Raw genomic sequence first — 15,990 nt, forward strand, 5'->3', positions numbered from 1 at the left:
GAGACCATCCCCGTTTGGTAGGCACTCCCCGTGGGCACGAGCTATTTTCAGTTAATCTCGCTGTACTCCTGCACGGTACTCTGAATCTTACAACAGTACTGTCGGCTCCTCTCTCGCCATGGATCCCGTCCACGCACAACAGCCACAAGTCTGATGCAAATCTTTGCTTCTTGTCTCTCATTAGCTGACCTTGTACTTTTTGTTCTAAATCAATGCCATGATCCTGCCTACCCCGTCCTTCATGACCTCCTCCAAAATGCCGCCAGCATTGTGGCTGCATTATGATACTACCACTCAGCAACCTCTGATTTGATCTGCAACTGGGCACACAACATTATGTGTGCCTGTCACTCTCAAGCCGTACAAGCCGTGGCCAAGGCAAAACATAATGGGTGGCACACAATATCTCTAGTACTGCGCTTGAGCAGAGCTCTGAATACATCACATTGCCAGAGACATGGTCTGCGACCGAGCTTCTCCAAAGCACACGCCCTGATCTCCAAGACGTCAGGAATCTGTGATGACATTATTGGGAGGGCGGATAGGCCCGAGGACAAGAGGTGTTCTGGGAGAGAGGAATTTATGAGAAAGTATGATGCCCTCGGGGGAGTGCCTACCAAACGGGGATGGTCTCGAGCGCTTTCTCTCCGGGCTCCGTTTATTTACCTGTGTTTGATGCCAGCCGCTGTGGAGAGTTGAGGGGGATACAATGTACACGTGATCTGGCGCTTATATTACAGGATTCTGTACTCTATCGGATATCAGCTTGTCCCCCGCCTCTAGGATATCGCCCCCTCAACTCGAGACAGCGGTGGGTAGGAGCCTGACTCTTTGCCGAACAGGCCCTAAAGTGCCAGCAATTGATCGTGTCTAGCCTAAGTGCCAAGCATAATTGTATGTGGCCTCGCCTGGGAGCGCGGATGCTGCCAAAGTGGGCGTGGGAACGAGAGCTCGTCACAACGGCTGTGGCCGGTCACAGGACCGTGATCCGGTGAAACGGTTGGGGAAACGACTCTTCACGCCCTTGGACTGCTTCCCGATATTAAACTTGTACCTCCGCTCGTTACACCCTTTGTTCTCTTCCTCCTGCGAGCTGCGCTGGCCGTCGTTTGACACGTCTTGCAAGGCCCGACAGTCATCATGCAGCTCCTACCCACCCCTTCCGCCGCCCCCTCCTCGAAGCCTCTCTCGTCGAAGGCGAATACCCGGACAACGCGCCCACTCAAGGTCCACTTCAAGTTGCCCGTTATCCAGAAGGCCTCTCCAACCGTCTCGGTTACCAACGCCAACGCAGCGCGCGCAAGCACAGCACTCAGTGCTAATTCCGAGACTCAGTCTTCTGCTCCCGTTCTCTCCGAGGCTCGTTCTGCACCAACGAATTCCGTCGCGTTCCCTTCTTCGCCCATTCCCTGTCCCTCCAGGAAACGAGCTCATAGCGATGATGGGTACGACTCCAGCAGTGGAGAAGACGAAGCAGCCACAGTCGAAGCTCGCCCGAGAACCAAAGATAACGCACTTCCCTTCCACCGTCGAATTTCCCACATTGACATCCTCCGTCGCCGTTCCAAGTCATGCCTCGCCTCGTCTTACTTCCATAGTGACTCTGCCTCGCCGCGGGACAAACCTCTGCCTCAAATTCTCCAGGCCTTCCCGTCCGAGGACGTCGACATGGCGGATCAATCCACACCACAACCTCCTATGAAGAGAAGACCGGTAGCACGCCGCGAGAGCATGAGTGCCGGCAACCCTTCAGGCAGGACAGTTCGCAAGGCCAGACGTGTCGTGGCCGACGCCCAATTCCTGGCGTCCATGCACAGCAGCATCGCCCTTCGCGTGCGAACGCGTACTGAGAATAACACTACGGTAACACGCGGTCCTGATGAGTATGCCGCGCAAGATGCACTTCTCGTCGAACGCATCTGGCACACTCTTATTGACATGGGATACAAGCCCGTTCCCCTCGAGGATGCTTCCCCAATCTCCTCATCCGTTCCTACCTCGACCTTCGTCGCCGCAGAGCCCACGCAGCACTCCCTGCCGCCTATCGCCCGTGACGCAGCGCGCGAAGTCGCCGAACGCGCAGCCCGTCGTACCCAGGCCGTGTTGTCTCCATCCTTTACGTTTGATCGCGCACAGGACATCGCACCTTCATCAGGCAATGGCGTTCTTCCTGTCCCACAGCTCATCGCAACGCTTATCATGCGTCACCGCGAACGTGCGGCGACGCGCCCGAAGAGGCGCGCTCTTGGTGACGGGCCGCGGCCTCAGCCTGTCTCGCGCTCGCCTTTATCGAGATCTGCTACATCTCTACCACCATCGGCTGTGTCTCTAGTTCCCACTGCAACCCCTTCGTTCATCGCCGCTCCGTCATCTGGATGATGACTGCACGAGCTTGCCTCCACCTCCGATTGTATCCGTGGACCTGGATACGCTCATTCACGACCTGGCGTGCTGGGTATACGACCGCCGCCATTGACGATTGTGAGTGATGTTGCGGAGTCCATTCTTGTTATACAGCTCGGCTCACTATGCGGATGTCTGGCCCAGACAACAACGCAAACTGGTACATTGCATAATCGTTAATAACTAATCTCCATCCGTTCATCTCTTGGTTTCCGTCTCTTCGTCATCGTTCTCTGGAATATCGTCTTGTCTCAGCAAAGGAAAACAAGAATTCTCGTATGGAATCCGGAACACAACATTGCTCACATCGCATCAACATAACCAATCACCCTCCTTGTCTACTACTACCACCACCAAGCGCTATATCACTTACCATCGGCGATTCGACCTCGAATTTCAGTCGCAGATCGCCGGCCGACATCGTATTCGCTGCAACAACACCATACGTCGTACATACCTGTATCTCTACCACCCCTTCCTGTCCCATAGTGTTCTATCACTCCCAACCCGCGTCCCTCAACCGTTGACATTCGCCTCGGTACTCATTACTCTCAACGCCTCTCGCATTCCGTATACCTCCTGCTTCCTGGCACACGCGTTTGTGTCACACAGGGTACTTGCGTCCGTCTTGCTCGCCCAGGAAGGCGCAATTCGTCGAACGTCGAGGGTGCGGCCCCATCCATCCCCGTCCTCAACCTGATTTTCCAACGAAAGCCGCCATGCGCATGCGTTGGCACATGTATGGACGTGGCTATAGATGGCACGTGCGTGCGCGTTGTCTTGTCGTCTACGGCTGTCTTGCATGTATCTGGTCTGCATGAAGTATGGCATCTTGTTGGTCGTCTTACTCGCCGTAGACGTCGAAAGACAGATTCGCTGCCAGCGCCGATAGGAATGATGGTAAGTCCGAGGAGGATTCCCTCCCTCACGTAGGAAAGGGATTATGGGCAGTCAGCGTGCTCTCGTCCTGGACCCTTCTCACCCAACTTACCACCGAGGACGTCAAGTGGGCATGATGCTAATGGTGAGTGTCTGAGGTGCTGATAACTCTGGGGCGCTCAGATTTTAGCGGCTAGGTTGCATTGCGAATGGAAGGGCTACTTGCGAGGGCACTCACAAGTATGGTCGACCTCAGCATCAGCAGGCGTAGCAGCAGTCCCATTTTTACCGATACATATCTGCCCAGCTGCGTGGGCGCCGAGCGAGCATCAACGTGCAGAGGGCGACAGGGTCACCTATGCCTTGTTCGATGGTGCGCGCTCCTTGGTTTTGCGTTGCACACACTCCGGACAGAGACGGTTTTGATCGAGACTACTTCGCTTACCCGGGTTTCATAGGGAAACCGATCTTGTCCGTACGGCCCTCCGAGGACATGCTATTCAAAGCATCTCAGCCTAGCAGGACGGATGAATGTTCGTGAATTCGCAGCATGTCCTTGCCGCTCCGCCGCTGAGACCGCACAACCTGGTGTCTCCATCATATAGCGCGACGATGCCACATTGTCTCCATTGTCATGAACACAGTGGACCATATTGAACATGCGTGCGGCGGCCATGCCGTGCCGGCGGAGATCCATACGCTCTGCGACGGCTTATGTAGAAGAATGAACATCATTGCTACACCGATGTCCAGCCTGCTCAAGACACGGTCTGGCCTTCCGATCTGTTGGCCTCATCCGAACGGTACCTCACAGAAGCTTTTGACTAGAAGGTGTTCTGGTATGTAATCACATTTGTCCTTTCACGTTCTTCTCGCAGGTCCGTTGCTCCGACCCGCCGACCCACATGCCTTCGAAGTACGGAACTACCCTACATGATTGCAACATGGCGCGGCTGAGAGGAGTCAAGCCTAGACATTCGTCGCTCAACAGATGTGGACTGGAACGCGGCCCACGGAGCGTACTCATGACGGTCCTGATGGACGTCGCACACCATGCTCGTCCCTGCTTCTCAGCTCCGGTGCCCGACGGCGGTCTCCAGCGGTTTTCAGCGGTCGGCAATTCTACCGAACTTTACCGTGTACCGTACGGCATTCATCTTTGTGAGGGTCCTGTTAACTCCGGCGGACACAGTGCGCTCGCCCGAGCTGATGTCCGAGTTTGTTTAGGTGGTTTGAACGCTTTGTTTGAGGCTCATGATGTCCGAGGTGGTTTGAACGCTTTGAACGCTTTGTTTGAGGCTCGTTCTCTTTGCTGCCGGTTGGGAGGCAGTCACGACTTCATGCGAGATGGTTGGACCGCCCGCAGGCGATATCGAACCTACAGATGATTCGCCAACTTACGACATCAATCTTTGAGTCTGTGCTAATGACTGACGACTTGCGAAGAAGGACCAGCTCGATGACAGCAAACCATTGCAAAGACCAGAACTGCCAGTGGTACACGCTGTCAGGCTGTCAGGCTGCCGTGCGGTGATCCCAGTAGAGCAGCGCCCGCTTCGCGATAGTACGGCGACTTGCTCCTGTCGCGGCCGCCTACCTTTCAACCTTTCCGGAGGAAGATGCATGCATGCAGTGCCTGAGTATCATAGTACACCCGAACTGTTGAGCAGTTGGAACTCGAAGTGGAGGGCTTCGTGGGCTTACACTTCAGGCACATCAGAGATTTCAGCGGCGAAAAACTCGTCCTGCTTCAAGTTTCCTTGTGAGCACGTTAGGGCGCGCTATGTAACTCGAACGATGGTTGCTTTTTTGGGCACAAGGACACACACTTGGCGTTAGCGACGAACTTGAACCAGCCCCGTCGGAGTAGGACTGCCAAACAATGATATCAATAAGTATTCGCGGATATCGGGCACGGCCTTTGGGTTTACTCCAAATTCTTTCTACGCCAGGTCCCACCCCGCAACCAGCCACGCGACAGTCCTCTGACTTTGAATGATGGTGACTTCCTGTGGTCTAGAGCACCCTTGATCGGAATGTAGAACATTCCTCCATGCTGTGTCTAGACATACGGCTATCCAGGGACGGAGGGTCTGAGACGCTCCTCGACCCACGCGATAACCATGTTCTTCCTATCATCAGCGTACAAAAGTGAAACCATTGATCGCCCCCATGCCGCCCGCCTTTGTACTCACAATCGTAGCGACGCAACAGTTCTCAAAGCGACACGAGGGAGCACAGGGGAGGTAGAAGGTCCCTGCGCTCACGGCGATCGACGGGTAGAATGTTGATCTGGTGGCAACCTCTTGCGTGGCATGGTGGGCAGCTCGGAATTTTCCTATTTGCAAATGGTACGCTACGCGACGTCCGATTCGGAGGTAAAATACATGGCACTGGACAGGTAGCAGGGCGCCCTAGGGGATGATACGACTGAGGCTTTACACCAGTCAGATTGCCGTCGGATGGCTCTGCGCACATTGATGCGATATAGTAATACTGTCGTATGATGGAGTATATACATGATTATACACTAGAGAGAACGATTGGCAGTTGAGCATGGCACGGAAAGAACAAACCGACGAGGAATCTTACATAGATACAGTATATCTCTGCGAGAGATGTTATTATGACGCTATATAAGCGGGTAGACGTACACGCCAGGAATGCATAGCTTCTGAGCATCCGGGTGTGGCGGAGACAGGTAGGCGTCTTTATCCGTGTAATGAAAAGCTAGCTGCCCTCCCGATAATCTGGTTCAGCGGTTGTTCTGTCGACCATTTCAGAGCGCATGTATGAGTGACGGATCCTTTGTTTGCCTAATGAATGAACGCACCTAGCAATGGTAAGGCTTGGGCGAGCACGGGCGCGCAAGCCGCCAGCACTGAGCGCGCGGTCGCCCAATTCATCGCGGAGAGCTCGTCCATTGACCGACGACTCTCCTCAAATAAGATCTTCGCGGCGGTCAACCAGCACAACTGCACAGCCCTCAAATTAGCGATGATTCCTGTTTGATACCAGAGACAAGAACAGGTCAGATACTGACGCCAAGGACAGGGTCCAGCAACTCGTAGTCCTCCGCCGAAAACGTCTTCCCGACTCCAACAAGTTTGAGCACAGCGTTCAAGCAATGTTGACGAGACTCCGCATGTGTCTCCGGGGCTAGATGGTGGAGTTCTGCCTCCGCGGTGAGCGTGACGATCAAGCATATCTTGAGCCCGTGCGCCGACGAGCGGAGGTCGGGGTTCAGAGACGCCTTGAGTAGCGCAGGATTCACGCTAGCAAGGTTCATCTCGACCTCCTCGAGGAGCGACCAGTACTCGGCGAGCCAAGTAGACTCTCCGCTTGCTCTTAGGCCACCAGAGGACTGGTGCTCCCATGGGGACTCTGGGAGATTCTGAAGCTGAGCGGAGAGCTGACGGGTACGGTGAAATAGGAGGATTCCACGTGCCCGGAGAATGGAGAGGTATGTTCGAGATAGTTGCGGGTACATTAGCTATATCATCCGACGAGATGGCATGTGATCAGGTACGGGGGCCAATTGAGATGGGGTTGGTGGCGCACCGGAATCGACTGGAACTCCTGCTCGTACTCAGGGCCTAGTTCCGAAGGCATACCCAGCACCACGAAGCGGGCGATGTTCATGTACAGCAGGTGACTCAGCGCACATACGGTCTCTTCGGATTCACGCGAAAGCTCCAGCATTGGGTCCCAGACATCGGTCGCGGGCGCAATGAAGCGGAGGTTGCGTCGACGCACAAGGTCAGATGCCATCCTGATGGACTCAACACCCTCAGAGAACATATGCCGGATGAAGTAATAGACACCAAGGCAGTTATGAACTTGGAGCGCGACAAGTGGTTGGGTGTCGCTCGTGAGCAGTGCCAGCGTCGCCTCGAGCTCTAACGTCTCGACCGTCCCCATGGGCGTCGTGCGGTTGAGCTGGGACCAGGTCGTGCACCCAAGGAGCTGCGCGGCGTGGATGAGGGCAGGATGGATGTAGGGGCTGTAGAAGTCGCCAGTGACAAGCGCATCTTTGGCCTCCGAAGAGAGTTTCATGCCGTAGTGGGAGCTGTAGGAGAGAGCAAGGAGGCGGCTGGTGTTATCAGGGACAGCTAGGTATCGACAATGGCGAACAGATGTACTCACAAGTCGCGGTATTGCTCGAGCGTATTGCGCGGAGAGAGCTCAGGGGGATTAGAGCTTAGTACCTCGAGTACAGGAGGCTTCCAGGCTGGGAAGAGGCCGGCGTAGGGATTCTCCGGAAAACTGGTGGGGAGATGTATGGGCAAACCTTCGGGTGTGGGCGCCGAGTAGCCCTGAAGGGGCGGGGAATTGCGGGGGGACTGCTCTGCTGAGGCCAGGCGCTCTTCGAGCTCTCTCGTACGGGCTACGAGTGATTGTATTAGGTTGCGCTGTGCGTCGTCTTCGTATAGACACTGAGAATGCTTGTTTGCGGCTTTGCACGTCGAGCATGTCGGTCTCTTTGCATCACATTTCTAGTGAAAGTAGCGTGAAGAGGTCAGACGACGATTTCAGCTAGGTCCCAGCCCTCCAGGTAGTAACAAACCTTTTTCTTTCTCCTGTGCAGACAAAGACAGTGAGCCGCTCCCGCCTTACATACGAGTTCGGGTCCTCGTCTGGGTACTCGCCTGCAAGGAAGACACGCCGCGCCCTTCTGGAGAAGATTCGAAGATTTGGGACTAGGACCAGCTGCACGGCTGCTGTAGTCGCAGGCAACAAAGGCGCCGAAGTCCGCACACTGTCCGCAGATGGGCTGCGCGCCGTCACATTCCTGTCAAGCGGGTTCAGCCCCATGTCAAAGACGCATGGCATCTGTGAACGTACCTCATTACGCTCTCTGTAGCGGATTGATGCCGCAAACGTCAACACGTAGTCAATATATGCAGTGGGACAGGTGGAAGACGCACCTGCACAACGCGCAGGTCTTCGTCATGATTGAAGCTGAGTTGCTGCGCAGGGTGGGATCGAAGATCAGGGACTGAGCGATAGAGGAACGCCCAAGTCATGTATGTCGGTATTCTAGATATACTTGGAACTCCAGCTGAACTTCAAATTGGCGTCTCCGGTGAAACTCATGCGCGCCATGCAGTCTCGTTGCACCCGAATTGAGCATGCTGGCAAGCGCGCGCATTGGAAAGCCCCGCTGGCAGCGGCAGCAGTTGTGTCGTGAACGGGTTCGGCGTGAGGCTGAGATCCCAAGCTCAAGCGACGCAAGATCAGGAGGGTTTATGGTAGGTACACAGCATGAACGCCATGATCCTCCGTTCTGATGTCGCGAATGGTTTGCCGCCGCAGCACAGCCAGGTCCTCGGCCTTGTGCGGCTTCGCTAACCAGCGCTATCGACTGCATTGGCGTTGTGCTTGACAAGCCAGTCAGCGTACTTAGGTACATAGGCGTTCGCTCAGCGCTCCGACGCTGCGCTATGTACCTAGCTTGGTTTGTACGACCGCCTAAGATCGCTTCTGGGCCAGGTAAAGCTCGTTAAACGATACTTGTACGATTGGACGCTGCTGTCGGTTACGTTACGTCTATCAGCAGGCAAGTGATGATTCTGGTCGATCAAGCGACCTGCGAGTACACTCGGCGGAATCAATGCGGAAGAATCACTCACCTCACAAGGTCGAGCAGCCGCGTCGGTCGGGTGAATCCTGACACTGCGCTTACGACGCCTAATGACAGAATCCACTGGGAAGTGCCTATCGCGTCGGATCTTTCAGTAAGTCAGTCTTGACACGCTTACGGTATGTACATTGATACATAGGGTATTAGTGTGGAAGAAGGCATCGTCGAATGCCGCCGGTGAGCGAAACGTTTGCTGTCGGGGATAGTGGGCTGCTGAGTACGAACTGGGTCTTGCGGAGTAGAGACTGTGAGCAAGGCGTTTCGAACTCCGATATGTATGATATCGAATTGATTAAGCGGTACCTACCGGCACGCGGCTCCATATGTTGTATTGTTGTGTTCCGCGACAACCATCGGCTACGACCCCGCTGCCCGACCCCGAGGCTTTCCAACCGCCCTCTCGTCGTCCTCGGCGACGTCGACAGCCCCTCGACCGCCGCAACTATGTCTGCGGCGCTTAACACCCAGGCGGACACATCAGCACAATCATCTGGCACCGTCCCGGACATCTCGCTCGGCTCGTTCACGTCTACATTCTCAACCCCTGCCCGCAAGCTCCGGATCCCCTCGGCTTCTACAGGAACAACCGCTGTTTCACCGCCAAACGGGTCATTTGCGAAGCGGCGTGCGGAGGAGGCCACCCCCATCTCGAAGCGCTTTGGACATGCAGACGACGGTGAAGAAGAGGATGGGGACGTCTTGGATACCCCAGACGGGCGGAAGGGGTCAGAGCGTTGGGGTGACACGACGACGGACGTCTCTGCTCCCGGACGCCCCAAACGCACGCGGAGTGCGGGGACGAAAGGCGGGACGAACCTAACACTACGAGACCAGGAGAAGGTGCGCCCTATGCACACGATTCATTGGTTCTCGTAATGGTGATCCATTTGCACGATGTATCGGACACACGTCATCTTCTCGCTGCATTACGGGAAACGTAGCACATCGACGCGCTCAAGAAGGAGAACTTCAACATTAAGCTCAAGGTGCACTTCCTCGAGGAGCGGCTCGCGCAGCTTGCCCCCGACCAGATCGATGCCGCGCTGAAGCAAAACATCAACCTCAAGATCGAAGTCCAACAGCGCGGCATGGAAATCAAGAAATTGAAGAAGCTCGTACTCGAGCTCCAGCGTGAGCTTGAGCACTCGCAGCGCGCGGGCGGCGCCCAATCGCGGGCACGCGAGCTTGAGGAGAAGCTAGCGGAGCGGGAGCAGGAGCTACGAGAGCTGAGGAGGAGGCGGGCAATTGGGCCGGACGATGGTGCTTCGAGGGAGCTGGAAGCGCGGAACGCGGAGCTGGAGGAGGAGCTGGGGAATGTTCGTGGGCTGCTGGAGGAGAATACTGAAGAGCTGGAAAGGCTGCGTGAGCTCGCCGAATCGAGAGACGACCATTCATCACTCGGGAGCGAACGATGGAGGAGACAGGCCGAAGAGTTGGAGGGCGAAAACGAGGAACTGCGGGCCCGCATCGACGAGCTTGAGGAGTTGGCGGTTCAGAGGACGGACGAGAGGGACGACTTGGCAGATGAGGTCGAGGCGCTAAGACTCGAGCTCGAGGATTTGCAACGGCGACGCGAAGCAGAGTCAATTGAGCGCAGCCATAGCCGTGCCCAGATCTTGGAGGAGCGCGAAGGCAGGGAAGCGATCGAGGAGGACCTTAATGCAGTTCGTGACAAACTTGCGGCAGCACAGATTGAGCTCCAGCAAAAGGAGGACGAGATCGACATGAAGCACAGGGAGATCGAGGAGCTCATAGCGGAGCACCAGCGGATCGTGGAGAGCGTGGAGGAAGAATGGCGAGGGGAGGTCGACGAGGCCAAGGGCCAGATGGAGGAGCTGCGCGACGTGAGCCCGCCGTCTTCGTACGGAGTACTCATCTGACTTTGTCTCTCAGGCGCTCGAGCAGCGGGATGCGGAGTGTAAAGAGCTACGCCTACACATCGATGAGTATGAAGCAAACGCGGAGGACTTACACCAGAAGTTCGAGGCGACGCTCGTACACCTGGAGCGCGAAGCTGAAGAGAAGGACAACGAACTCGAAGCGGCCAACCGTGATCTGGAGAAGATGAGCAACCAGCTCTACGCGCTGGAAGAGGAGAACGAGCGGCTTAAGGAGGAGATGGAGCGCGTGCGCGAGGACGAGGCGGACGAGCGCGACCGCCTTGAGCAGCTGAGTGCAGCACTCAAGCAGGCGAGTGCTATGCTCGAACGCTGTGTTCTCTCTGTGCTTATGTATCCTTACAGAAAGTCGCGCAACTGAAGGCCGACCTCCAGGAGCTGACGGATCTCTATAACACTCGCGATGCTGAAGCCCAAGAGCATCGTGCGCGCAAGGAGGAGCTCGCACAGCACATTGAAAAGGTTGTGCAAGAGCTGCAGCGCGAACGTGCGGTGCGGGAGCGCCTCGAGGTCGACTTCGACAAGGCCGGGAAGGAACATGACGATGCCATCCGGCAGGAACGTCGCGCTCTCGAAGCCAAGGAATCGGCGCTCCAGTCCGCCCTCAACGATCTTGCGCGTGCGCAATCGCTGCTCACTCAGCGCGAGGCGGATCTTGCCGCCGTGCAGACTGCCCTCCAGACCCTCGAAGCCGACAACAAGAAGCTTGGAGAGTCTCATACAACGGCTAGATTCTCCCTCCAACTCGAAGTTGACCGCCTGCGGCGGGATGTGGAGCGACTCGAGGACGAGCTCGCCCGCGCGCGCAAGGAGCTCGATGATCGCGAAGGGAAGGGTCGAGATCGCGACGGCGTCATCGACAAGCTGTACGTAGAGAACCGGGATCTCGCGACACAGCTTGCTGCCGAAACCCAAGCGCGCTTGAACTTGTCGGAGAAGCTCGACGGCACGCAAGCCTCCCTGCACACGGCGGAGTCGGAAACTGCCAACCTGCGGACACGCGTTGCGGAACTCGAGCAGCGACTGTCAAAGGACCAACGTGCACTGCTGGCTGCCGAAGCTCAGTACCGGGACCAGTTGACAGAGCGCAACACACTGCTCTTGACGATCTATCAATATATGGATAAGATCGTTGGTGTCGACAAGACTCCGGTACGTGCCACGTCCGCCCGTACTGCTGGAATTATAAACTGAGGCGTTGGTATAATCCTTTCGTGCAACAGAAGAAGTACGGACAAGCGGAGACAAAGCCGTTCACGAACTTCAGCGTCTTCCACGACAATCTCATCACGCGTCTCAAGGCGCTCAGCCAGATTCAGAGCGACTTCGAGAAGCGCGTCAAGGAGGCGGAGCAGCGATACAGCGACAAGCTGAACGACATGCGCAAGCAGCTCGATCTTCGGTGGAAGCAGATCGACAAGTTTGAGGCGAGTGTGAAGACGCTGGCCGAAGCCAAGGCAACGTGGCGCAAGAAACTCAGCGCAAAGGAGGGCGAGATTGAAGCCTTACAGGTGCGTCAATGGTGGTAGCTGCTGAAGACGAATCGTGCACTGACGTTGAACCTGTGCGATTCCCCGTCATGACTGTCCTGTCTCATGACCCTCCTCTACTTCTGTGACACACAATCTACCTCGGGCGAGCAGGCTACGAACGCCGCATTGCAGTCCGCCGTTGTTACTCGCAAGGGCAATCAGGCAGATTCGATGGAGATACGAGCGCTCACCGCACGGGCCCAGAACGCGGAGCGACGTGCCATCAACCTCCAGAATCAGCTTGTGCAGTCCGAGGAGAAGCTCACTGCAGTAAATCAGAAGACGACTGTGGCTGACAGCAAGTGGGAGGCGCGCGTCAAAGAGTACGAAACTCGTCTGAAGACCGCCGAGGAGAAGATCAAGCGGGAGAAGCAGGGAGGGAAGGAGCGGGCCAGCGAGCTCGAGAATCAGCTGAAGTGAGTTTCGCGTCTTCGAATGCTATACCCGCCAGGTTGACCTTGTCCCGTCTTACAGGTCGCTACAACGGCAGTTAGAGCTGGCGAACAAACGGACCAGCACCCTGAACGAGATCATCGAGACTGCGGGGCTGTCTGCCAAAGGCTCGCCAGCTCTAGGGAAGTGATGAACCTGCTGTTCCGCCGGTCGGACCATTTCATGCTGTCTGGTGCGCGAATTGTTACCTTCGCTGTCTACACGCTTTCGTTATCTGCTTGTCAACTGGGTTATATCTTGCGCATAGGTAATGTATAATCACCTCGTATACCAGCCGCATGCATGCCACATTTACTGTATCCACTATCACTCACCCAATCCATGCATATCGTCTTCATGATTATGTCAGACCTCCTTCGGCAACCAAACAATGATGCGTTGCATGGTTCGAGTTACTCGGCAGACTTTGTCCTATTCTCTGATTGTGGCCAACACCATCTCGCGCCGACGGTCTAGACGTCCAATAGTGCCGCCAATTCATTTCCCCAACATGCGCTATATCTCAGAATCCTCCACCATTGGTCCAGCCTCCATCGGCGACGATAATCTGGACGTGACGTCCGAGTTAGGTGAGTGAAGTTCCGCATAGCAGTAGTCGCATTCCGGACTGTCATCTGTGGACGGACTTACCTTGTTCGTCATGTAGCCGTTGGTAGCGAGCATCAACACAATTGACGCTATTTCGTCGGGCTTGCCAAGGCGTCCAATTGGTATCTTGCTCTGTTATTCGCGGTGCCGTAACGGTATTCAGAAGTGTTTCTTGTTGAAAATTCAACTCCACTCACTCTGATAGCGTCCGTAGGATTGGCCATCATATCCGTGTCTTCTCGTTGCAACATGAAGCGATACAAACGCGTGATTGAGCGTGGTCCTCCTATCTATCCGACCTCAAGGTTGCGTGGACGCACCTTCGATCAACGCTGGGGCAACACCGTTCGTTAGCTGAGGTAAGTCGTGGGCAATCAGCGAGACTGACAACTGAAGACAATACGACACTCACAATACCCTCTTTGCAATAGCGCAGCGACAGCCAGTGTATGAGGCCATGCAAAGCTGACTTTGATGAAGCGTATTGTGGCCCTATCACGCCGCCTGTGCCGGCAGCGACACTGGAAATTGTCTTAGCAAGACATAGGCATAACCACGCGACCCTGCACGAAGCAGCGAACACAGGACGACACTGATGATCGACGGAATCCTTACCTCGATGTGAAAATGATGCGGCCCCACTGCTTCTCCTGCATATATGGCAAACACTTCTGTACAAGCTGTACCGCAAATCCCAGATCGGAGAATCAGCACCATAGGATGCGGCTTCATCCTCCTAGTCTTTCAGAAGGGTTGCAAAGCAGACAACACGTACAACGAAGCCCGTTCCTGTATTCGTACGCCAAATTTCCTCGAATGACTCCGCGCTGACGTTCTGTATGTCGCCCTCGGGCCCAATTCTAGGGCCGGTGACTCCATGGTTGCTGAAGAGAATGTCCGGATGTCCGAGGATATCGGTGACTCGATCGCACAGCGTCTGCGCATTGTCATACGCGGACAAGTCTGCCTCGAAGGCCGCCGCACGTACACCCGGAGCCAGCTTGATAAGTTCCAAGACGAGGGCGTCAGCTTTTGCCTTCGATCTTGCGGAGGAGTGGTGCACGGCAATTGAACAGCCGTTTCGGGCAAAGGCTCGCGCCGTCGCCTGCCCAATCCCACCACTGTTGGCGTCCGGACCCCAGGCGCCAACACACAGGAAGGCAACACCGGCATATGGTGAGTGGGATGAAGCCGTCAAGACTTGAATACGTACGTGCATCCAGTGATCAGCGCCAGTTTGCCTTGAAGCGGGTACTCGGCTTGTGTCTCGCTCATGGCGGTAAGTCTTTGTCGTTAGGTTATGTGAGGCTGTGGTAGTATGCTAAGAGGTGTCTGCAAAGCATCCGGCGGGGTTCCCATAGCCGGGAACAGATGACGTTGTTCATGACTCAGGGGCCATCCTGGGACCCGGGCCGCTCTTCCAGGGAATCCGAAGGACGGGGAATGAACATTGTGAAGCCACCATATACAGCACAGATGATCATAGTCTCGTTCCCATCCGTTCTAGCGCTTACAGTCTGTACCGCTAGAACGTCTGGTGCATTTCGGGTTCGGCAGAGGGCATTGTGACGATCAGTCACCACACGTGGGCTTTGTCAGCCTCAGCCATCCCGAAGGTCAAGGCCCGAGGTTGAGGATACAGGCCCAAGTAAACATGTGTGGTGCACAGGATGTATCTGATTTCCCCATGTTCAATGCAAATGGGTATTTCTTCAATTGAGTCAATATTCTGCATGAGCAATCCAAGGAGATGGGCAGCAACGCGTCGGAAATGCATGGGCGCACTGAAGGAGCGCCCAAGTTTGATACACTATCTGTCAGTGCCCTCCCTTCTGTCGTATCGCTTTCATAAATTAAATGGATTGAATGATGCCGGTTAGAGCTCTTAGTCGACTCGTTTCACCCACCAGAAGGACCTTAAAGCACGAGTTTCGAGGGCCGTAGGGTCAGCTCACTCAGTGTAAGAGTCACGCTGGTCACCCCGAGTAACCCGAGGTCACAATGCCCTCTGCCGAGCCCGAAATGCACCAGACGTTCTACAGCCCTCTCTCTCCCGGCGCTCGTTTCCCCCTCTTCAAGCTTCAAGATCCATTCACGATCCTTTCCATCAATTCCTCCTTCCTAATCCGTCCAAAGGCTTGCTGAGCGTAGCGAAGCATCGAGTGCCGGGGGCTGTAGAACGTCTGGAGCCGAGACTAAGATGATCAGTCACGTCCCGTCTCATTCGACCGCCGCCATCTCTAGAACCCCACAGCACCGGCTTACGGAAAAGATCGATATCGACACCCCCAGCATCCAGATTTCCCCCAGTTCGCTGCGGACGGCGTCTTCTCAGGGAGGTCCCAGTGCGCCTATCAACACCCTGTCAGAACCACCTGCAGAGGATCTATGGATAAACACTTCACGACGTGGTGTGCACCACGAAGGCGCACGTAGTTTCAGTCTCTGACCGTTCGATCTGCCTTCTTCGTCTCCTCGAGGTCCTTCACAAGAGTCCATGCGAACAGCTGCAATTCACATAGCTGCACTAGAAAAGCCGGGTATCCGCCGAACGTCAGATACCCACCTCACCAGGCCTGTCGCGCGCAGATAC

At 55.6% G+C, this 15,990-nt stretch overlaps 4 protein-coding genes across 4 annotated transcripts; 2 read left to right on the forward strand and 2 right to left on the reverse strand.

The window, feature by feature from the left end:
* Positions 1–1,047: 1,047 nt before the first annotated feature.
* Positions 1,048–3,085, forward strand: DICSQDRAFT_139839 (uncharacterized protein). The gene is made up of 2 exons (XM_007369198.1): positions 1,048–2,481; positions 2,548–3,085. Exon 1 carries the CDS (start codon positions 1,141–1,143, stop codon positions 2,377–2,379), a length of 1,239 nt encoding a protein of 412 aa, XP_007369260.1. The 5' UTR covers positions 1,048–1,140; the 3' UTR covers positions 2,380–2,481; positions 2,548–3,085.
* A 2,908-nt stretch (positions 3,086–5,993) lies between these two features.
* On the reverse strand, positions 5,994–8,132 carry DICSQDRAFT_173382 (uncharacterized protein; the record flags this gene model as incomplete). Its single annotated transcript, XM_007369199.1, has 8 exons — positions 5,994–6,049; positions 6,116–6,257; positions 6,326–6,775; positions 6,844–7,375; positions 7,429–7,778; positions 7,850–7,862; positions 7,904–8,074; positions 8,128–8,132. 8 exons carry the CDS (start codon positions 8,130–8,132, stop codon positions 5,994–5,996), a joined length of 1,719 nt encoding a protein of 572 aa, XP_007369261.1.
* Positions 8,133–9,334: 1,202 nt separating this feature from the next.
* DICSQDRAFT_139845 (uncharacterized protein) lies at positions 9,335–13,119 on the forward strand. Its single transcript, XM_007369200.1, has 7 exons — positions 9,335–9,766; positions 9,868–10,770; positions 10,820–11,116; positions 11,170–11,976; positions 12,048–12,335; positions 12,468–12,772; positions 12,831–13,119. The coding sequence occupies exons 1-7, from the start codon at positions 9,371–9,373 to the stop codon at positions 12,937–12,939; spliced, it is 3,105 nt and encodes a 1,034-aa protein (XP_007369262.1). The 5' UTR covers positions 9,335–9,370; the 3' UTR covers positions 12,940–13,119.
* Positions 13,120–13,311: 192 nt separating this feature from the next.
* DICSQDRAFT_67921 (3-oxoacyl-reductase) lies at positions 13,312–14,672 on the reverse strand (the record flags this gene model as incomplete). The annotated part of the gene is made up of 8 exons (XM_007369201.1): positions 13,312–13,356; positions 13,440–13,529; positions 13,595–13,635; positions 13,718–13,751; positions 13,810–13,918; positions 14,013–14,077; positions 14,173–14,518; positions 14,611–14,672. The coding sequence occupies 8 exons, from the start codon at positions 14,670–14,672 to the stop codon at positions 13,312–13,314; spliced, it is 792 nt and encodes a 263-aa protein (XP_007369263.1).
* Between the last annotated feature and the right edge of the window lie 1,318 nt (positions 14,673–15,990).

The sequence above is a fragment of the Dichomitus squalens genome (genome assembly GCF_000275845.1).
Source record: "Dichomitus squalens LYAD-421 SS1 unplaced genomic scaffold DICSQscaffold_45, whole genome shotgun sequence".
Classification (NCBI taxonomy): Eukaryota; Fungi; Basidiomycota; class Agaricomycetes; order Polyporales; family Polyporaceae; genus Dichomitus; species Dichomitus squalens.

Coding starts and splice junctions, on each gene's coding strand:
- DICSQDRAFT_139839 (XM_007369198.1), top strand. CDS start 1,141: ATGCAGCTCCTACCCACCCCTTCCGCCGCCCCCTCCTCGAAGCCTCTC.
- DICSQDRAFT_139845 (XM_007369200.1), top strand. CDS start 9,371: ATGTCTGCGGCGCTTAACACCCAGGCGGACACATCAGCACAATCATCT. Junction 12,336..12,467: donor GCGAGATTGAAGCCTTACAG/GTGCGTCAATGG, acceptor TCGGGCGAGCAG/GCTACGAACGCCGCATTGCA. Junction 12,773..12,830: donor GAGCTCGAGAATCAGCTGAA/GTGAGTTTCGCG, acceptor CCCGTCTTACAG/GTCGCTACAACGGCAGTTAG.